General features: G+C 39.2%; 2 protein-coding genes across 3 annotated transcripts; one reads left to right on the forward strand and one right to left on the reverse strand.

The window, feature by feature from the left end:
• Nucleotides 1–902: 902 nt before the first annotated feature.
• Nucleotides 903–13,385, forward strand: LOC121908022 (homeodomain-interacting protein kinase 1-like). Its single transcript, XM_042427671.1, has 14 exons — nt 903–2,091; nt 2,355–2,508; nt 8,671–8,877; nt 9,176–9,361; nt 9,468–9,649; nt 9,841–9,964; nt 10,240–10,350; nt 10,469–10,555; nt 10,667–10,818; nt 11,247–11,354; nt 12,254–12,316; nt 12,457–12,648; nt 12,757–12,839; nt 12,924–13,385. The coding sequence occupies exons 1-14, from the start codon at nt 2,015–2,017 to the stop codon at nt 13,055–13,057; spliced, it is 1,860 nt and encodes a 619-aa protein (XP_042283605.1). The 5' UTR covers nt 903–2,014; the 3' UTR covers nt 13,058–13,385.
• LOC121908027 (uncharacterized serine-rich protein C215.13-like) lies at nt 2,515–9,526 on the reverse strand. Of its 2 annotated transcripts, none has more exons than XR_006099161.1 (2): nt 5,366–8,762; nt 2,515–5,225 (listed from the first exon to the last, which is right to left on the reverse strand). XR_006099161.1 is itself a non-coding variant. In XM_042427687.1 (2 exons), the coding sequence occupies exon 2, from the start codon at nt 3,222–3,224 to the stop codon at nt 2,769–2,771; it is 456 nt and encodes a 151-aa protein (XP_042283621.1). In that variant the 5' UTR covers nt 3,225–5,225; nt 9,454–9,526; the 3' UTR covers nt 2,515–2,768. The 2 variants fall into 2 exon arrangements, 1 of the variants encoding a protein (XP_042283621.1); XM_042427687.1 differs by lacking the exon at nt 5,366–8,762 and adding an exon at nt 9,454–9,526.
• Nucleotides 13,386–16,373: the final 2,988 nt, after the last annotated feature.

Below are 16,373 nucleotides of genomic sequence, written 5' to 3' on the forward strand. Positions count from 1 at the left end.
GTTTCTATGGGGCTTTGGGTGGGCAACTACTGGAATATATTTAATAACATCATCCTCTGACTTTTGAAATGTTTCGTTCATAGCTAATGATGGTTTATTGTTTATGGTTATTTACAATCTTGCACCTCAATGTCTTAAATAGTTTGTAACAACCTGTAGTCTTGGATCAAAGTTATCAAGAGCTCCACTAGAGAGGACTCTTATGTTGACTTCTTTTCAGTTGAGACAAGGCAAGTTTATTTGTACAGCATATTTCAACAAGGCAATTCAAAGTGCCTTATATAAAACATTAAACATTTAATGTATTAACACAAAGTGCAAAAGCAACACATTATAAAGGACTTTTAAATACAATACAAGAGAATAGAAAGCCAAAATAAGATAAAATAGAATAACACAGATAAAATACGAGAATGAAAGTTACAATGAAGTGTAAGAAAAGAATCAAGAGCTTCAAATTTGATTTAATAAAGCCCACGTCATTTGCTGGACACCATCTTGACAGCAAGCGGTTGAATGATGACATGTAACTATACATGTCATCACTGGTCAGATTAGGCAGGGGCCCAAAGAAAACTATGGAGTCCAACATTGTCTTTGCATATGTACCCCCCGACTCAACATTAATTTTAGTAACCTACGATTGGCGTAATCGGGAATCATTTCCGCCAACATGAATAAAGATTGTACCATATTTACGTTTATGCTTTTTTTGAGCATCACAACCCCCGCGAAATGACTTGTCTCACAGAATCAGAATTTGATCCATTCGGTCCAATCACATTTCGAAAGTCTAAAATAGCCGCACGATTGAATTGTTTTATCCCCATTCAAGTTAGCCGGAGGGCTAAACCGAAAGTAGCCGGCTCGGCTAGCGAAAGTCACTAGTGCGCTTGCTCTATGAGCACAATGATCCCGGAAGATCTGGGTAATTTTATACCCAGAAGGCAAACTTTTTGGCTTCATGTGCCACTGAGCAACTTTCCTAGGAATGAACGGGGCCCCGCCTCCGACACTGTATCCAGTTCTCTTTGTACATCCGTGTCCCTCACCAGTCAACAACAAAATACAATATTGATATCATGTTGGTCCAATGACAGTTTCCAAATTTCATCTTCAAATCTCTACAACGGTAAAGCAATAGTCCAAATTTCCTTTTTTCAGATTTAGAGGTTACGTTTCACTTCGTTATCGAGCAGTAGGCCTAGATAGCTGCTTCCGTTAGCTAACGCAACAGTTGGCTTGTTGTAGCAGCCCTGAAGGGCTGTTGAGGACTGTTGTTAAAGCCTCTGGAAATGTGGCTTTAAATAGTAAAAATGATATCAAATGATATCAAAGTTGAGTGTCTCATTAAGCATCCACAAAAATCTGAATGAAAAAAAACATTCATAACTATTAGAAAACCTAGCTCCAAAACAACTCATTTGGCTGCTCAAACCATTTCTCAGGATTGTGGGGAAGAGCTCACTCTCAGCTCAAGTACCATTTCATTTTCCATTCAATGTTGACATGGTATAAACTACTAAATCTATGAAATGGACTCTTCTTGGGTTAGAAAGCTTGACAAATCAACTAATTAGAAAACTAGGTTAGAACACCCAAATCTGTGTTTTTATTTAACTGTATCTCCCAGAGTATAGCGCCAACAGTATTAGCATTCTCCATTCATATAAATTAAACGGTTAGCATAGCTTAAACGTTTTGCTATTAACTACAAAATATATCAAATGGACCCTACTTGGTTGAAAGCTTGGACAATTCACTAACTAACAAATTAGGTTAGACCACCCAAATCTGTGTTTTTATTTAACTGCGCTTCCACACAGACCACACATATTTGTGTTTTATTGAACTATACCATCCAGACTAAGAAGCTAAGTGCTTTAGCATCTTTCATTCACTTACATGAAACCGTTAGCATTAGCTTTGCTATGCTACATTTTGGAGCTACTTATCCAGATTTGGGTGGTGTACCCCAGTCTGCTGGTTAGCTTAACACAGTAATTTTCAAACCATGTCAGGCTCATTTGAATTTATCAGTGTAGCTAAAAAAAAAGCGCCGTGCATTGTTTTCTCATGGAGGAGACGATAGTAAGTGTTGTGGAGTCAGCTTGGCCAGATAGCCACATCAATTATCTTTCTCCTAAATATGATTGGGCAGGTATTTATTGCAGAGTTACCCTTGCTTAGCCCTGCCTAATTGCAACCCAATAACAAAGGAAGGGGGAGAGACTTTCTAAAGAATTACATTACAGGCTATGTCAAAGGCTATGTTCTCATACTTTTTAGGTGTTGAATATGCACGAGATCCCAAATTACATACTTAAGAGCAAATCATGTATTTGTCTTTCCAGTGACTTTAAGCTAACAGGAGAATGGATTTGGACTGGGGGCTGCAGCAGCCTCAGGACGCCACCGAGGAGCAGCTGGAGAGCTCCGCTCTGTCCGGGCTGGACCCTCAGCGGGACTACAGTGACATGCTGCAACCAGACGTACCACTGCTCTAAGGTGAGCTCCTCTCAACAACAGTAGAAAGTTAACAACATAGTTTAAATGAAACAACTAGGAGAGTAAGCTTGTTTGTCATTGTTGCTAATGATATCAGACTGGTTAACCAGCAGAACACACTGAATAAAGAAGTTTCACATTGAAAATCAGTGTTTCTCTGATACTTTTCAGCGGGCACAGGACGTCTGGTAGGGGCTGCTAGCTGAGCTGCTGCTAACATTTGCTCAGTTCGTTTCTCTGATTGCTTAAGATCCAGATGTTCAGCAGGTGTTGTGCCGTATCAAGCACCCCTGCCGTGAAAAGCTGGTGCTGTTGTGGAGGCTGGTACTGTGGAGGCTGGTGCTGATGCTGATGCTGGTGCTGCTGTGGAGGCTGGTACTGTGGCGGCTGGCACTGCTGGTGAGGCTGGTGCTGTTGTGGAGGCTGGTGCTGCCGGTGCTGCTGTGGAGGCTGGTATTGTGGCAGCTGGCACTGCTGCTGATGCTGGTGCTGCTGTGGAGGCTGGTACTGTGGCGGCTGGCGCTGCTGCTGATGCTGGTGCTGCTGTGGAGGCTGGTATTGTGGCAGCTGGCACTGATGCTGATGCTGGTGCTGCTGTGGAGGCTGGTGCTGTGGTGTCTGGTGCTGCTGTGGAGGCTGGTATTGTGGCAGCTGGCACTGCTGCTGATGCTGGTGCTGCTGTGGAGGCTGGTACTGTGGCGTCTGGCGCTGCTCATGAGGCTGGGGCTGCTGTGAAGGCTGGTACTGTGGCGGCTAGCACTGCTGGTGAGGCTGGTACTGCTGGTGAGGCTGGGGGTGCTGTAGCCACTGATTTTTTGATTTTATGAGGGATGCAGGCAGCTCCTCCTTTGCAATTTTCAAGTGATCTACATTAACTTTGTTAAAAACAGTACCATCTTCCGCAAGTAGATCAGCACTTTTCCCCTGTAATGCTGTCACAGTGAAAGGGCCAAGGAAGTTTGCCTCCAGTTTGCCACCTTTTCTTTGTTGGCTTCTTACATTTTGTCTCCACACCTTGTCCCCTATTTTGAAGCCAGGTTTAGCAGCACCCTACTTCATTTGCTTCATTGTCTTCTCCTACTGCTTGGTGACATTGTCATGAACAATATCCTTAATTTCATCAAGGCGCTTTATGTCCTCTGACACAGCTTCTTCTGCCACAACATCCTCAACACTGTTGTCTACCTGTGAACAAATGTTTTTACATTCTTTCAGTCTATGTTTTCAACACTGCATCCATAGACCTTAAAATATATTGAGACATGTGTTTACCAACCATGAAGTGTTCTGGCACCTCTGTTGGGTACCAAGCCTCTCGCCCAAACATCAAAAAGAATGGGGGGAACTTAGTAGTAATCTGTTCATTGGTCCGCAACCCAAACGTGACTGCGTCCAAGTACTCATCCCAGTTTTCAGCTTTTTTTGCCACCAGCTTGCTGAGATCTCTAAAAAAAAATAACAGAATTTTAACTGACAATAGTCATCTCCCAAAAAGATATATTTATGGTCCAACTGACATTGCTGCTGTAAGTTCAAGACCCTGTGGTACACATGATGATAATGTACACAAACTATATAATTAATTTATGTAAAATCAACCATTTGCCTCACCTTTGTATGGTGCCGTTCATCCTCTCATCGTCCATTGGTTTGAGGATGATGAAGTGAACAAAGACTCCTTTTGATTTCCAACTTTGCACATACATTATCTGTTAATATAAAAAACATATTGTATGTAGATCAAAACACAACAAAAATATTTCAGCAACATTTTTTTAAAGTATTTTCAAAATTAGCGCATTGACAAACTCCTCTTTGATCAGTCAGTATCCTTTTCGGAGAATTTAATGATGCATTACGTCACCTCAGCTGCCGTTTTGGTATGGAGAGGATAGGCTTCAGGTAATCCACCATAACGCAGATGTACTGATAGCCACTTTTTGTGGTTTTTAATTTACCTATCAGGTCCATGCCGAGTAGTTCAAATGGATATGTTATCTGAAAAAAGCAGTACAAAATAAAAATATACATTTCATTCTGGATACAATGTTTGTGAGCATGGTGACATTTAAAGAAAATAGTTCAGCTTCAGTCAGCCAGAGATTTCTTCCTTTCCACATGCTCTGCTGAGAAATATGTAAGATTATGTAAAAATTTATATCAGAAGGTAAATATGTTTTGTGAAAAAACAACAGACATTGATTATGAGAATGTGTCAACAGTTACCTTTATGGGGGTATACTCCACCTCCTGTTTGATAACATGACCAGCTGACTGGCACACTGCACATTCTGACACCTGTTTAAAACACATATACATGAAAAAGTGAACTATCTCCTGGCATTTCTCTGTCACTTCATATTGGATTCAACAATGTAGAAAACACTTTAAAATTTCTGTAATTTAATGAAAATATACATATACCTACATGCAAGTAAGGTATACATATTTATATGTAGTCTGCTGAAACTCAATAAAAAGCAAAGTGCTTATTTTTTTCTTCAATTGCAGTGTTTACTTACCCATTTATCTGTCAGCAAACATCCCAGGCCAGAAAAACCTTTTCGAAATGGCATCTCTGGTTTTTTTTTGTCCAGTGTGAGCACCTGTGGAGCTGTCGTGGAAATCCCTAAAAATGGTGTTGGCCTCCTCCGTGCCTCTAACGACTTTGGTTTTGATGACCTTACCAGGACCTTTCAAATAGTACTGTGCTTCATCTAGGAAATAAATTGAAACCTATGTTTACATCAAATATATTATACAGCAAATATATTAAACATTACAGAGTCGGCATATATGCGAGTAAATAAACGTAAGCGTGTGGTGTCTATATTTAAAACAGAAATCCTCAACTCACCTTCTAGGACAAACTTTGAAGCCTTTTGTCGAATTTCATTTTTTTCTGCCTTTATAATGTTTGGTGGATATTGGCCTTTAGTTTTGTAATCCAGAATAGTCTGATACAATACTGAATCCATACTGCTGTGAATGTACTTGTCGCTGTTGATTTCTGGGGCCTTAAAGGGGCCCCCACAAACTGGTGGTGCAGTGGAGTAACGTCATTTGGATAATAATTGGATGATTGGATAATAAAGCTACAGTAAGTGCATTTAGCATCACATGCTGTTTATATGTATACAATTTATAATAAAATGGCTTGACCTAATATTTCAACATTATAATACAGTCTTGATCATATTACTATGTAATTATGTAAACTAAAATAAAACTGTTACACTAAAAGTTGGGACAAATACAGTTAATATATAGGCTACTTATGTAGCCTACATCTCCATTTATTCCATATGCAGAGATGCTGATGCAATTCAGTGTAAAACAAAAAATTCAAAAACAATGCATTAACTAATGTTGATAATATTTTCATGAAAGTGATGTGTTTCTCCCAGCATCAAATACTTTTGAGAGTATAGTCGTAGGACTGGTGCTGATAAGTGGAGTAAGTTTCATGGATGTGATACTTTCCTCGTGGGAGATAGCAGGGGGTGCATTTCCTTGCCCTATATATATATATATATATATATGTGTGTGTGTGTGTGTGTGTGTATTTCAAAATAGACCTCTTAAATCCTAATAAACACAAACTGACTGATGAGTTCATTGATACAATGTATAGTATGAGTTTATATTCAATGATCAGTGGACCAAGCAAAATAACATCACACTGTAATAGACAATATATTTACAAATATTATGGAAGACAACACAGTAAGCAGGCTATTAATTAATGACATCAGTGACCATTTGCCAGTCTTTGTTATCTATGACTGTGATTATGGGAAGGATCAGGATGCCAGAAAATTAAAATACAGGTATGACTATGGTGGAATCCATAAGCACATTTAAACATGAATCAGTAACACAAAACTGGAAAAGAAAAGCCTGTATAATGAAGAAGATACTGACAAAGCCTAAGAAACATTTCTAAAAATATGTTTAGATCATTATATGACAAAAACTGTCCAATAAAACAATACATCAGAAAGCAAAATTGTATAGACAGGCCTTGGATCACAAAGGGGATACAAAATGTGATACGTTCAGGGCACATGTGGTTTCCGGATGTTTGACATGTGAAGTATTCAAGGGCACATGTGGTTTTCTGACGTTTCACATGTGAAGTATTCAAGGGCACATGTGGTTTTCGGCCGATTGGCTGCTGATTTTCACATATAAAAGTTTGCATTCAAAATGTCTTTTATCACCTGAATGTTTAATTTCACAAGAAATGTTTCACTTCACACGTGACTTTATCCCTTTCACATGCTAAGTTTGCATTCACATATAAAACTAAAAACTTTTTTTTCACATGCGAATTTAAGATGATTCACATGTAATTTCCAAATGTGAAACTTAGGTACACATGTGAGGTCACAACATGTGAAATGTTTCACTTCACACGTGACCTTATCCCTTTCATATGTAAAGTTTGCATTACGCATATAAAACCAAAAACATGTGATTATAAGATACACATGTGATTTTCAAATGTGAAACTTAGGTTCATTTGTGAAATGTTTCACTTCACATGTGACACTATCCATTTCACATGTATTATGTATCTTAAAAATCACATGTGAAAAAAGACAACATGTTTTTAGCTTCACATGTGAATTTTAAGATACACATGTGATTTCCAAATGTGAAATCAAAGCATCACATGTGAAATGTTTCGGTTCACATGTGAAAGACTGAATTTCACATGTGCTTTTTCGTAGGGGTGCTTACTTTACACACATCAACACAGCGTGAATACCTTCATTCATCATTAACAAATTAATTATTTCGACTAAACAGTGAAAGAACTTGAGCACTTTTCAAACAGCTAACCATCAAATTTCCAAACCTGATTTTGCATCTGTTTATTTCAGGATATTGTATATGCTTAAAAGCATGAATGACTTTCAAATATGCAGAGGAGGAGTAGAACTGCGGAGTTTAAATGTATTAATTATCCTATATGTTAATTGTTTGCACAAAATAAGCGGCAGCACACACAACACATCAGCTTTATCTTCATTCTACCATTGTCAACATATTTTGATTTATGTATATTTATATTTGAGGTGTACAGAATGTATATTTTGGTATGTCAGGTGCTTCACAGAGGTGAACTCTTTTCAGCTGTTGCTGTGTTTAAAGGGAATGAGAGGAGTCTATGTGATCGGTCATTACTGAAGCTTGGCCTGACTCCACCTGCTGATTCTGTATTCCTCCCACTAATAATGTGTTCAGTATCTCCTCCACGTTAGCACCAGACTATTTCCAGGTGTTTGAGTGTACCAGAGACCAGCACAATTATAATACTAGGCATGCAAATTCAGAATGCAGTGATATAGCAGTTTTTGAATCTAAAGCATTTAAGTGTGTGGAGACTAAAATTTGGAACAGTTTTCCAGATGATGTGAGATCTTCAGATTCTATTTCCTTTTTTTAAATGGATGTAAAAACTTTTCATTGAATAAAATTAAAGGAGTAGAGATGGATGAATGTATCTAGTATTTACATAAAAAACATGCAACTTGTAATGAGTATCTACTGTATCTACATGTCACAACTGTCAGTCAATAATGTAGCAGGGGCACAGCAGCTAGGATTACTATGGACATTAGTTACTTTAACATTTAGTGTTTTTCATAATTGTATAACAGTAAAAAGTTTTATTGCAGAATGTATCTGACAGTACCTGGTTCAAAACTTTATTTATATTTGAATTGAAGGTGATGTTGTTGTGAGGCCTTTAGAACTCATGTTAACTGAGTTTTGTTACATCATCAATCATCAATCATCATTCCATCAAAGGAATCTGGAGATGATGTTGCGCATAAATTAGAATTCTGTGAGTTCTACTCATTTTAGTTTGAGTGGTTGAACGGACACCAACACTCAAATTAACAAGTAAGCCATTGTAAGAAGAGGACTGTAAATCGACCACTGTGATACAGGTAAGACGCTCTTTCTGTCTCTTGGATGTAGCAATATTTCTGTTAGTACTGAAATATTCCAGTAAAGTACAAGTACCTCACAATTGTACTTAAGTACAGTACTTGAGTAAATGTACTTAGTTACTTTCCACCACTAGAATTAAAACACTGTTGTGGTCATTTAGAGTGAATGAAAGTAACTTCTCCAATTTCTTTTCAGCTTTCTGAGAGACTATTGACGACAATGTCATCCATGACCTGTAATAAGAACCCCTTCGAACTCCCCGAAACATATGAATTCATGAAGGTTTTGGGACAAGGCGGCTTTGGAGTGGTGCTGAAATGTCTGAAGAAAGACACAAAAGACATTGTGGCTGTAAAGATCCCAAGACACGACCACGACCACAACGCTACTGACATAAAGGAGGTAGGACACTTTATTGATTTTCGATGTTCACAGCCGTAAAAGAGTTTGTACAGTAAGGGGTACACTGAGTATTCAGTATTAAGTAAGTTATATTTGGTAATTACAGGTGCAAAAAGGCAATTCCCTTCAGTTAGTGCTAAATAATACAGTAACAGGCACATCCATTGACAAGTATTTACTTGGTATGATGCTCTGCCTTTCTAAACTGTCCTCTTAGTCCAACTGTTTCCCCTGACTTTCATACAAGTTAACATATGAACTATCTGTAAACAACTAATCCTTTCAAACTTGTCTCCAGTTTTGTATGCTGAAGAACTTGATGCACCACAACTTGGACAAATACAATATTGTCAAGTTTTATGATTGGTTTGAGGTGAGGAATGGAAAGGCCCTGGTCTTCGAGTCGTTGGACATCAGCTTAGGCAAATACATTCGCTATCATCACCCATTATGTCTGAGTAAAATCAGAGTCATCATCCAACAGGTATGAATATGGTACCATTAGATAGCAAGTAAAGCACTGAACACTGTGTCAGTTTGAAACTGTGCTACATGCTCTTATCTTATATTACTGACCTTGTACTTTGCAGTTGGCCACAGCATTCGACGCACTCAAGAGAATCAGAGTGATCCATACTGATGTCAAACTAGACAATATAATGGTGGTGAATCGCTGGACTAATCCCCTCAGAGTCAAGTTGATAGACTTCGGTTTGGCCACGCCCGCAACTCAAACCTGGACGGGCATGAGATTGCAGACAGTTTACTACAGGTGAGGTCTATAGAGATACTGATCATTATTATACTGGAGTGAGATTGTAGTCTTGCAATTTTACTATAAGTAGCTGCGTGCTTTCTGTCTATACGTGTTATTTTAGTTTGTCACTGTGCTAGACTGTATTTTCAATACTTAAAATATGACAATGTTCCTCATTCTCTGTAATGCTTTTCTTCCACATTCAGGGCTCCGGAAATCATTTTGGGCCTTCCATGTTCGGAGGCCATTGATATGTGGTCACTGGGAAGTGTGCTGGCTGCCATGATCCTCGGCTGTATACTGTTCCCTGCAAAAGATGAATATGAAGCAGTAAGTTACTAAGCTAAGTCGTGTTAGAGCCACCGCTCTTCAGCAGTGGAGTTTAGCTAACGCTCAGTTGGTGATTCAAAACTGTGAGGGAAAATTAAGATTAAAATGGTCTTTGTTTAACATCAGTACCTCAGTAGAAAGTACTGTGATCAAGGTCATACATTAGACTGTACATTAGCTAGTGTTGCTAGAATTTTAGCAACAGTATTTAGACAAGAAGACATAAGTGGCATGCCTGTTGCATATCTTATTGTGATGCTGTGTTTTATCTCCAGATGCAATTCATGACTGAACTCCTGGGTCAGCCAGCGGACGATCTACTGAGGAAGGGAAGGAAAACACACTGTTTTTTCAACAAGACTGACACCGACGGCTGGAGGCTGATGGTACCACAACAATTCATCTTTACCAATCTCTTCTCTAATTAAGTTGACGTATTTCAGTCTTCCAACATTTAACAGTTAATCAGTTAGATTTATTGCCATATATTGAACCTTCTTTTAGACACCTGAAGAGTACTGGGGGAAATTTCATCAGCCTCGCATTGACCACAGGAAGTTCAAACATCCCTCTCTGGATTACTTGAAACAGGTAAGTGTTAAGTAGGTGGTAGCTGTCATTGTTACTGTCAGTTGATGTCTTTTGATGAATCATGAGGACGAGTTTACTGATGGTGGATTTGACCATTGTTTCTTAAACTAGATTCGTCAAGAGGATAGCTGTGATGAAGCTGTGGATTGGGAGAAATGTACTGAGCTTCTGAAGGCAATGCTCAAAATAAATGAGGCTGAGAGGATTACCCCCAGTGAAGTCCTCACTCATCCTTTCATTGCACAAGGCTGCAACAACTCTCGGTAAATATGTGCGTGTGTGTCTGTGTGTGTGTGGCCTATCATAGGCTACTTCTTGGGGACAAATTTCAGACTTAAGACCAGTTAATTGGGGATGGCTTGTCCAACTGGGGACAAAAGCTGTGTCCCCAATTGGGGAAAAAGCTCATTTTTGGGTCAGTGGTTATGGTTAGTGTTAGGGTAAGTCTCCATGAAATTAATGTAGGTTTATGTAATGTTGTAATAATGTATGTAAAAGTGACCGTGACCTGATATCTGTGTGTGTGTGTGCTGAGATATTGGTAGTGATTTGAGTACATGTTATCAGACAACAGTAAGTGTCAGTGATAGTTTATGATTTGATCATTAATTGATGTCCATACTTTCTTATTGTGGGGGTAAGTTCTGTGTCCTGGCCATCAATGTAACAGTGAACGTTTGTCTTTTGATAGCAATGAAGCTCCAGAGGCAGCAGCTGCTCAACCCAGCCAGACCCAGACCCAGACCCAGACCGAGTCCGAGTCCGAAGTGCCAGCAGAGAAGACCACGGTAGATGAGAGGTAGGTGTTAACTCATCCTTGTCTTCTTTAGAGGAGTGTGTGGTACAGAGGCCACACTTCCTGCTTTTATCAGATTCAATCCTCCTTTTGGCTCAACACAAACTCATAGTGCTCTCTTTGATAAAAAAAAAAAATCTTTGAAAAAAACTGCATTTACAACTCCAAAGCAGGTTTTTAGGGAGAATCCAAACACTGAGCCTAAAACTCTGTTGTGTTAGCAGCTCACAGTTATCTGAAGTTTACACTGTAAAAACCTCCAGGGTTTCAAAACTAAGAATCCTGTTTATTTTCTGCATGGAAAACAGAGTAATTTATCACCATATGCAAAAAGCTAATATTTAACAGCTCACTAACTGACTAACTTTGGCAACAGTAAGTTTAGCGTTAAGTTGGACAGTTCTCTGTCTTTCTCACTTCACTAATATTAAAATGCTAATGTTAGTTACAAACATCTTTATATCAGACTAAGGATGGTTAGATTTTCCCAGTAGTACTTTCTGTGTGGACTGAGCTCTGCAGTTGGACTTTCACACTGACTGGCTTCTCTACCGTAGAAATGGCAGCTGAGGCTCATGGGTATTGTAGTGTGTAAAGCCATTCGCCATACCAAACTGACTGGAAAACAAGGCTTCTCAGAAACAAAGCAAGAATAATTCACACTGATTGATTTAATATAAAGCTATAGTTAGGGGTAAATGACCCAGGAGAATTTGTGTCGAGGAACACTGAGGATATTATTCAAAGACAAACTTTGAAATGGGAATTTTACGCTACTAACAAATACTTGTGGAACCAGCAGCTCACCAACTTCATTTGTGACCTTTATGATGAAAATACAGGATGAATGAGGCAACTTACTACTGACTCTGTGATTAACTTCATGTGTATTCATTCACCAGGACACGTGGAGCCCTCAGTCCAACTTCCACACAGCTGCCGTTAAGTCAGGAGAGCGCAATCAGGTAAGATGATTTCCTCTGGTCATCAGCTCATCCCTCAGGTAGAGGAGAGACATTTCTTTCATGACACAAACAGAGATAATATCCTAACTGTGTGTTTGTGTGTTTACTTTGGTGACTCACGTGAATAACACGTCGAGAAGTGAGGTGCTAGCTTCAGCCAGTGAGCACCCTGTTTGTGACCCTCCTGCCCCTGCTCTGACGGATGAAGCCACTAACATCCACCCAGACCACCACAGTCGCTCTCCAAAAATTTCACGGACGGTCATAATTATGGTTCGTCCTGCCACAGCCGAGAACACCGTGGCACTGGAAAGTGAGGAGAGTGACACCAGGTGAGATGATTTCCTCTGGTCATGATACTTAATAAATGCATGTTTTGCACGTTATGACAATAACAGGAATAACACACTAACTATGTATGTGTGTTTGTGTGTGTTTAGTTCGCAGTCTGGGATGTCAGAGTCTTCGCTGGAAGTCAGTGACAGTGACATGTCTTGGACATCTGAGGACTCCACCACATCTGGTAAGAAACAGTCACCTCCCCTTGTGTTTGAATCATTGTTCATTCAAAGGATGGTTGAGGTATTTAATGTCCTTTGACTTTCAGATGACTCCGGGACCACAGAGGAGGAGGACAAGAAGATGACGAAGAAGAAGAAGAAGAACTGCTTCCGGCGCTTCTTCTCTTGGATGAAGAAGAACTTTTGCTGCTGCTGGACCGGTGTCGAAGAGGACGATTAAGGTAAGAAGGGAGGATCTGTGAAGGTTTTTATAGCATGATTTTCTATAAAAAACCTTCCCAGATCTTCAAGGTGAGTTGGACACTCTAAATTGTATAGGAAGTATTCAGTGAAGAAAATACTTTTAAGAGTAGGCATAAAACTTTCCTTTTTGATAAAGCTTATAGTTAGGGCCGCCCAGGCTCGCCTTGGATCAGCCCTTAGTTATGCTGCTATAGGCCTAGACTGCCTTCCCATGATGCATTGAGCTCCAGTCTCCTCCTCCTCCTCCTCTCCATCTGTATTCATTCATGTACCATTAATGCATGTAACTAACTTGGCTTCTTCCCTGGAGTTTTTTGTGCTTTCTCATCTCGCAGGAAACCGTGGGTTGCAGGCCGAGCCTTCGTGGTCCTTCGCAGTCCTGTTAGTGTCCTTCCCTAGCTATTGCTGCTGTTATTGTTATTGTTATTGTTATTGTTATGATTGTTGTTATTCTTGATTGTCTTTACTCTGATGCTGTCAAAAATAATAATTTGAATGTTTAATTAAAAATCAGAGTAACTTCCTTTGTTAAGGTGAACACTGTTGGTAGAATAGGCAGAGTCTCATCAAAGATAACTCCCAGATTCCTTACGGTGGTGCTGGAGGCCAGGGCAATGCCATCTAGAGTGGCCATATCATTAGATAATGTGTTTCCAAGGTGTTTAGGGCCAAGCACAATAACTCCACCACCACCAGCGCTCTCCACCACCACCATCAAAACACCAAATGAGGGAATATCTTTTTGAAGAATGGTGTTTCTCAGTCTTGGCAATGATTCTACAAGTCTCTGGAACTCTTCTGGAGGGATGAACACCATCCCATATGATACATTGCTTTTTCATCGCACTCAGAAAAAAATCCATATTGTCACAGCACTACTAACATATTCTTCATAACAACCAGGTTTCATTAAGACAAAATGAATAAATATGATAATCTGATATGAAATTGTTTATTAATACACCTTTAGATGACAGATCTAATGTTTGAGTCCACATTTAATTCTCCTACTTTGTTGTACTATTGCAGTGGTGGTGTTAATTTTTCATGTATATCTTCACTTCTGTTTACTTTAGATTTAATTGATTGAAGAAGTCGGGGGCAGACACAGTTTCTATGGGGCTTTGGGTGGGCAACTACTGGAATATATTAAATAACATCATCCTCTGACTTTTGAAATGTTTCGTTCATAGCTAATGATGGTTTATTGTTTATGGTTATTTACAATCTTGCACCACAATGTCTTAAATAGTTTGTAACAACCTGTAGTCTTGGATCAAAGTTATCAAGAGCTCCACTAGAGAGGACTGTTATGTTGACTTCTTTTCAGTTGAGACAAGGCAAGTTTATTTGTACAGCATATTTCAACAAGGCAATTCAAAGTGCCTTATATAAAACATTAAACATTTAATGTATTAACACACACAAAGTGCAAAAGCAACACATTATAAAAGGACTTTTAAATACAATACAAGAGAACAGAAAGCCAAAATAAGATAAAATAGAATAACACAGATAAAATACAAGAATGAAAGTTACAATGAAGTGTAAGAAAAGAATCAAGAGCTTCAAATTTGATTTAATAAAGCCCACGTCATTTGCTGGACACCATCTTGACAGCAAGCGGTTGAATGATGACATGTAACTATACATGTCATCACTGGTCAGATTAGGCAGGGGCCCAGAGAAAACTATGGAGTCCGACATTGTCTTTGCATATGTACCCCCCGACTCAACATTAATTTTAGTGACCTACGATTGGCGTAATCGGGAATCATTTCCGCCAACATGAATAAAGATTGTACCATATTTATGTTTATGCTTTCTTTGAGCATCACAACCCCCGCGAAATGACTTGTCTCACAGAATCAGAATTTGATCCATTCGGTCGGTTTTAAATTTGATTCTGTGTCACCCGCTCTAGCCCCAAGAATACATTCGACTATGGAGAAACTGAAACCATAATGTTTCTACTAAGGAACTTATTAAAGATGATTCATTGATTATAAAAAAAAGAATGATTATGATCTAATAAACCTGCTCCTCTGAGACTAAACTAAAACATCAGTGACTGGATGTTTTCTGGATCATTTCAGTCAAACATTAACGCAGAGGAGGCTGCTCCTCTATTTTTGAGAGGCAACAAGGAGATAAAATAGATGAGATGAAAGAGATGAAATAAACCATTACCAAATCTCAGTATCATTTATAAAATTATTTTTCTGTCTTCTTTGGAAAAAAATCCATCATTGAAATTCTGATCAAAATGCTTCACCAGTGACAGAGGAGAAAGGGCAATGTGTGTAAGTGGGGGGGCAGAGGGCGGGCTCCTGCTGTCCTCCTTAGGGTGGGATCTCTTATTTCAATTTAATGTACTTCATTTTTCCATGCTAATCTATGATTGGCCAAAATATGTAAAATGACGCTCCAAGGGATTATGCCCTCCCTAACCAAGCCCCCAGGAACAGCGCTGGGCTGTGAAGCCAATTTGACATAGTAGCTAAACCATGTAATTACAACGTCACGTGACACTATTGGGCCCAAAAAGACTTTTTCCCATAGACTAACATTGTGAAAGAGACGTCCGTAAATCAGCGGATACATTTTGTGAGCATCACAACCCCCGCGAAATGACTTGTCTCACAGAATCAGAATTTGATCCATTCGATCTGATCACATTTTGAAAGTCTAAAAGTGCCACACGATTGAATTGTTTTATCCCCATTCAAGTTAGCCGGAGGGCTAAACCGAAAGTAGCCGGCTCGGCCAGTGAAAGTCACTAGTGCACTTGCTCTATGAGCCCAATGATCCCGGAAGATCTGGGTAATTTTATACCCAGAAGGCAAACTTTTTGGCTTCATGTGCCACTGAGCAACTTTCCTAGGAATGAACGGGGCCCCGCCTCCAACACTGTATCCAGTTCTCTTTGTACATCCGTGTCCCTCACCAGTCAACAACAAAATACAATATTGATATCATGTTGGTCCAATGACAGTTTCCAAATTTCATCTTCAAATCTCTACAACGGTAAAGCAATAGTCCAAATTTCCTTTTTTCAGATTTAGAGGTTACGTTTCACTTCTTTTATCGAGCAGTAGGCCTAGATAGCTGCTTCCGTTAGCTAACGCAACAGTTGGCTTGTTGTAGCAGCCCTGAAGGGCTGTTGAGGACTGTTAAAGCCTCTGGAAATGTGGCTTTAAATAGTAAAAATGATATCAAATGATATCAAAGTTGAGTGTCTCATTAAGCATCCACAAAAATCTGAATGAAAAAAAACATTCATAACTATTAGA

This window comes from Thunnus maccoyii, chromosome 12 (genome assembly GCF_910596095.1).
Source record: "Thunnus maccoyii chromosome 12, fThuMac1.1, whole genome shotgun sequence".
Taxonomy (NCBI): Eukaryota; Metazoa; Chordata; class Actinopteri; order Scombriformes; family Scombridae; genus Thunnus; species Thunnus maccoyii.

What these genes read in the sequence shown, in the direction of transcription:
- LOC121908027 (XM_042427687.1), bottom strand. Translation starts at nt 3,224, where the DNA reads ATGAGCAGCGCCAGACGCCACAGTACCAGCCTCCACAGCAGCACCAGC.
- LOC121908022 (XM_042427671.1), top strand. Translation starts at nt 2,015, where the DNA reads ATGTCAGGCTCATTTGAATTTATCAGTGTAGCTAAAAAAAAAGCGCCG. An exon ending in ACGCTACTGACATAAAGGAG is followed by an intron (nt 8,878 to 9,175) that starts GTAGGACACTTT and finishes ACTTGTCTCCAG; the next exon opens with TTTTGTATGCTGAAGAACTT. An exon ending in TTGCAGACAGTTTACTACAG is followed by an intron (nt 9,650 to 9,840) that starts GTGAGGTCTATA and finishes TTCCACATTCAG; the next exon opens with GGCTCCGGAAATCATTTTGG.